General features: G+C 42.4%; 1 protein-coding gene across 2 annotated transcripts in view; it reads right to left on the reverse strand.

The window, feature by feature from the left end:
* Window positions 1–6,220, reverse strand: part of lrrtm4l1 (leucine rich repeat transmembrane neuronal 4 like 1) — a 43,624-nt gene that overhangs the window by 25,530 nt on the left and 11,874 nt on the right. For both annotated transcript variants that reach the window (XM_016485203.1, XM_016485208.1), the window contains exon 2: window positions 20–588. In XM_016485203.1, coding sequence (XP_016340689.1) covers window positions 20–588 — 569 coding nt within the window. The remainder of the gene's footprint in view (window positions 1–19; window positions 589–6,220) is intronic.

A 6,220-nucleotide genomic window follows, 5' to 3' on the forward strand; every position in this document is an offset into this window, starting at 1 on the left:
ATGCCGTACGAGTCAGTACCCGAAGCCGATTATAACCCAAGTCTAGAAACTCCAAGCTTCTGCACTCTAGAAACGCCCGGACAGGAATTGTCATCAGCCCGTTGGAGCGCAAGTGCAGATTCTGCAGTTTTCGAAGACCAAAAAACTGGCCTGGCTGCAGCTCCTGCAACTTGTTGTAGGAGAGATCGAGACTGCGTAGGTTAGGTACTCCGTGAAAAGTGACATTATGGAGCTGTGAAATCCTATTGGAGCTCAAGATCAACTCCTTCAATCGCCGCACCCCTTGAAAAGCACGACTATCCACAAACATGATTTGATTGTGGTCCAGGTACAGCCACAGTAACTGGTTAAGATGGGCAAATTGGTAAGGGAGCATTGTGTGCAGGTCATTGTAGCGAAGGGACAGACCTTGACAACTAACTGAAATATTTTCAGGGACCTCCTGGAGGCTAGCTGACTCACAATGGACAATCTTTCCCTCGCAACGACAGCTATAGGGGCACATCCTTTCCCCAGAACTGAACAGCAGGAGGGAGGAGGCTTGAAGGAGGAGGAGGCCCGCTAATCTCTTGTCACAAATAACAGAACCTGCAGAGGGAAAAAGCACAACATCAGCTTATCATGTTTAACAAGAAGACAAGTTTTATTTGGCAAAATATTCAGTTGTCAAGCTCATACGATTAAATGCTACTACCATCCACACCATACTTAAGGAGGTCAATAGCTAATTTGACATAACTGTTTAACTTTATTCTGTATGATTCATCTGCAATCTTGATGAAATTTAATTAGCATTCAATTGAAAACAATTTCAAGTGAAATATCACCCAGGACTGAAACAATGTCATTCGTAGAAATGTTACTGGTGATGGTAGTTACTGAAAAATTGTGATTTTTTTAATGGCTCTTTGAGCCTTTTTGTTTGCTACTTATTTTGGGATTGGCTGACTGCATAATTGGAATTTGCAGTTTGTTTGTCTCTCTAAACTGAGAGGTAATAGATCAATTAATGAAATAAAAACCTTTCCACTCCCTGTCGAGATTAGCACACACAACTGTATTACTTCTAATTGGTTTACTTCTGTCTCAGAACATGAGAGATATTAATATGTGATCATATAGATCTCATAATGATCTCATATTCTAATGAGATCTCAAAATGACCACTGGCAGATGTTGTACACATCCAGCTGTCATGACATCTGCACATATATTATTCAGTAACGTAACACCCAGGATTTAGAAGTTCTACACAGCTCAAAGCAAATCACTATAAATCTGTTATTTAGCATTTGGCACTCTCTTTTGAATTACACTAGAATTACATAAAGAGTCTCAAGAGAGTCATTTGGAATAATTTACTAGGAACCATTTTTAAAGCTTAGTAATCATCACCTTTGCACTAATCAACTTTAAGATGTGACTAATGTCCAGCAATATCTTTAATACCATTTTATACTGTTCTATGGAAATTGATTAGTCAATTTAGAGCTGAATCATTACTTCAAACATAATTACTCGGAAGCTATTACCTCTGCTATCTGAAATGTGTTTCATATTGTTATCCATGCCAGAAAAGACGATGCAAAATGGACAATTTCATTATAATCTTTTTCATCTCATACGTTTTAAGTGCAACAGGAGTTGTCTTTGCCAGGAAAACGAATACAGCAATATGCAGAACAAAGAGAAAAAAAAATGATCAAAGTTTTAATGTATAAGCATTCAGTTGAAGATCTGCACTGCGTGTACCATGAACTCATTGCCTACGGAGGCCATCCAAGCATACACAGCAAATTACAGAGTCATCAGTTTTACCAAACTATAATCCCACTGATGCTGTTAAGAAAATTTCAGAGGACGACTGAAAAAAATATATATAAAACCGAGAGATCACGGTCATAATAACTTACAACAGTGCCATCTTATTTAAGTTCTCTTTTTCTCCACAGTGGTGACAAAAACAATTCAGAGTCCAAGCAATCAATCTCATAATTGCACATCATTGTGGTTGGCATGCACTGACTCAGTGTAGATTTCCAAGCAAATATAAGGCAATGAAAACCATCACACCAGCTATTACCTGTCCACTGAGACTTTTTGGGTAGAAAAAAATGACCCAGGGCCATCTCTCTGTTTTGCAAATGACTTGTTGACTATTATCAATTCTTATGCTTCGCTGGTAGTCCAGTATTATTTCTCTCTCTACAAGGACACACATTTGTGAAGTGTCATTATGTTTGGGTCATGCTTCCTTAGGTGTCCATGTAAGTCTTAAGAGCTACATGAAACAACAAGATTAACCCTCACAATGATCCCTAGAAACACATACGGAGCTGTCCGTATACTGCAGCCACAACAATACAAATGTAGTCTTGAAATACCCAGCCTGGAGTTCTAGGAAAAACTTACCTGTTTGTTTGCTTTTATTTATTTTTTGTCATCCTGGTAATGGACATTATTAACCCAAGGGGTCAATAGCGTGGGCCTGTTATCTTTGGCTCGTCTTGCCCTAACTAGACCATCTGGCTGCAAAGAGCATATTTCTACTGAATCTCCAGTGCCACGGCCAAAATATCATAAATTACGTACACTGTCAAATGTGAGTTACCAGGCTGAATTAAATGTAATGTGTTAAAAAAAAAAGACAGTGTACTGCAAAATAATGGAAGAACTATGTCTTTTTATTGAGATATCCTCGCAAGCTGCACTGTAGTTTGATTCATGACAGATGTCTGTTATTATGTGCCAATCTTTTAATGGATAGTAACAAAAACAAGAACTGCACAATCAGAAATCTGATTCAGTGAGAACGGTCACCCAATCAGCATGAGCTGTAAGGATTAGTTGTGCATTTATAGTAATTATTTAGTCATCCGAAAGGTTTACTGTATGTCAAAGGCTAAACAAAATGTAAAAATGGACAAACTGTACAATGAAGAGGCTTCAAAAACACAGAAAACTCTGAATAACTATGCTCAACTAAAAAGAAAATGAAAAGGAATGAGAAGAGCCTCATTGATTTCACTAAAATAAATATGCTCAGAAGGTATAATAAGAATCAGTATTTTTAATAAAAAATACTAATAAAGAATTTTATTTGCAAAACAAATTATAAATAAAAATGTTACTAAAATGTGACACTGGACCTCAAAACCAGTCTTAACGGGTTAGTTCACCCAAAAATGAAAATTAACCCATAAATTACTCACCCTCAAGTCATCCTAGGTGTATATGACTTTCTTCTTCCAGACGAATCCAGTCGGAGTTATATAAAAAATTGTCTTTGATCTTTCAAGCTGTTTAATGCCACTCAGCGGGTGTTGAATGCATCAGTCCAAAAGAAGTTAAATAAAAAGTGCCCATCCATAAAAAAAAAAAGTGTCTCACACGGCTCCGGGGAGTGAACAAAGGCCTCCTGTAGCGAATCGATGCGTTTTTGTAAGAAAAATGTAAACATATTCAAAACGTAGCAATCACTTTAATGTAGCTTGCGTCAACAGTTGTACACGGAAGCAGCTCCGGGTTGATGACGTATGAGTTCAGCGTTGCGCATGTGCCGGTGAGTCTCGTGAAAACCAATGTTTGTTAACTGGAGCAAAGGAAGCAAAGTTCCCTTTCGATACTACACTCGTACTGCGTCTTCCTAGACGCATATGGGAAAAAGTATTTTTCTCCTGAACTGAAGCCTTTTTTCATTCATGCAGTGAAACTGCACGGCCATTGGTTCGTGCAGTGTATTAAAAAACGAACCAATGGCTAGGCAGCGGAGCTGCACGAGCCTATGGCGATGAAGCCCGCCAAGCCTGTAGCGACGACTCTACGCTCATCGCTGATCCTGAAAGCCTGCTCACCTCTTGATTGAGACCTCCCTGCTCGGCTGACCGGCTGACCGGCTCTCTTCGCGCCTCAGCATCGCCGCAGTTCCGGTACTGTTCCCCTGCCGCCATCTGGCGATACTGAAAGAGCTTATTTCTAGCAGGTAAGCCCTAAAAGAGCAAATTCTAGCGACGTTGTTGCAAATAGCAAGCCACGGAAAGATAAATGGTGAAGCCTGGGAACTAAGCAACCGGGTCGGAGCGATCTCATGCCGACACAGAGCCTGCGTACTCGCTCTCCCCGCTGCGCTTCGAACCGTGTCTTGCACGTAAGGATCAGTGTCCCTCTTTACATCGAGTGGCTCTATCCTCCTAAAGTAGAACGGAGCAGATGCTGCCACCGGCAGCTTTGAATTGTGTGTGTCACTATGACTGAGCTCACAGACACGGGCTGCTCTTACCACGAAAGCAGTCTGCCCCTGTTTGTTCGCGGAAGGTGGCCCCGCCTCCCCGCTCTCAGGTTTCTCTCCTCCCAGTTACCTCGGAGGAAGCAACGGGCAAGGTAAGAGCAGAGCAATTTCATGCCGACACACATCAGGCGTGCTTAATCTGCCAGTGTGTGTTACTCGTGAGAATCAGTGCTCCTCGTTCACGAGCAGCTTAATCCTCCTGGGCAGATCAAAGCAAAATGCTGGCAGCTTCGAATTTGTGTGTGCGTCGCTGAGCCCCGCCTCCCCCACGCTTGTGTTTCTCTTCTCCCAGTTACTCGGAGGTAGAAATGACGAACTCGCGGGTATCAACGATCAGGCTTGAGTGATTTAATGCTGTCAAAAGCCCCCGCTTGCATCACTCTCCACGCAGCTCTTTGATCTGCCAGTGTGTTTACACGAGGGGATCGGCGCCCCTCATTGTCGAGCTGCTCAATCCTCCTGGGCAGTTTGGAGCAGAACGCTGTCACCAATGATTCAATATCGCTGACAGCAGCTCAATCCTCCTGGGCGGTTTGGAGCAGAATGCTGTCACCAATTATTCAATATCGCTGACAGCTTTGTATTTGAACGTGCCTCTCGCCTGGCCACGCCCACGCTGAGGCTGCGCTGCTGAGACAGACCACTCTTACAACGAGAGTTCATGTCTCGCTCTGCTTTCCTCACGGCTCGACTTCTTCAATGAAGACGGCCCCGCCCCTCCCCTCATCCACTACAAGCGGATTTGAGAGAATGCGAAGCAGCATTTTTGATCTGCCAGAGTGTTTACACGATGATCATCAAAACTCCTCTTCTAACGAGTGGTTTGATCTTTTTAGGTGGATTAAAAGAGCTCCCACTGGATGGAACAGGGCGTGGCCATGGGGATGGTGTGCAGAAGGACAGTTGTCACGACAGAAGCCTTCAGCTTAGGTTGGGGGGCGCTGTGCGAGGGCATAACGACTTTCGGCCACTGGTCGAAGGCGGAAAAAAGCTTTCCACATCAACTGTCTGGAAATGCTAGCAGTATGTCGAGCCTGTCAGTTCTTCCTGCCAGTCCTAAAGGGGCACCATGTATTAATCCGATCGGACAACATGTCTGTGGTGTCCTACATAAATCGCCAGGGAGGCCTCACCTCGAAGCGTCTCTTCACTCTGGTAGAGAGCTTCTTAGAACGGGCTCAACTCAACCTGCGCTCGCTGAGAGCAGCGCATATACCGGGCAAATTGAACCAAGGAGTGGACATGCTATCAAGGAGCAATGTCCCCTCAGGGGAGTGGACGCTCCATCCGCAGACAGTTCTGCCCAAAGCCGACCTCATGCGCCCTCCTGCTTCCATGTACAACTGTTGCCGCAAGCTACATTAAAGTCATTATTACGTTTTGAATATGAATATTTTTCTTACAAAAACGCATTGATTCACTACAGGAGGCCTTTGTTCACCCCCCGGAGCTGTGTGAGACACTTTTTTTTTTATGGATGGGCGCTTTTTATTTAACTTCTTTTGGACTGATGCATGCAACACCCGCTGAGTGGCATTAAACAGCTTGAAAGATAAAAGACATGTTTAATATAACGCCGACTGGATTCGTCTGAAAGAAGAAAGTCATATACACCTAGGATGACTTGAAGGTGAGTAATTTATGGGCTAATTTTCATTTTTGGGTGAACTAAACCTTTAAGTGTCAATTTTTCAAAATTGAGATTTATACATTGTCTGAAAGCTGAATAAATAAGCTTTCCATTGATGTATGGTTTGTTAGGATATGACAATATTTAGCCGAGATACATCTATTTGAAAATCTGGAATCTAAGTGTGCAAAAAAATCTAAATATTGAGAAAATCACCTTTAAATTTGTCCAAATGAAGTCCTTAGCAATGCATATTACTAATCAAAAATTACGTTTTGATATATTTACGGTAGGAAATTTAC

Source organism: Sinocyclocheilus anshuiensis, unplaced genomic scaffold (assembly GCF_001515605.1).
Source record: "Sinocyclocheilus anshuiensis isolate Anshui unplaced genomic scaffold, SAMN03320099.WGS_v1.1 scaffold205, whole genome shotgun sequence".
In the NCBI taxonomy this organism is placed as follows: Eukaryota; Metazoa; Chordata; class Actinopteri; order Cypriniformes; family Cyprinidae; genus Sinocyclocheilus; species Sinocyclocheilus anshuiensis.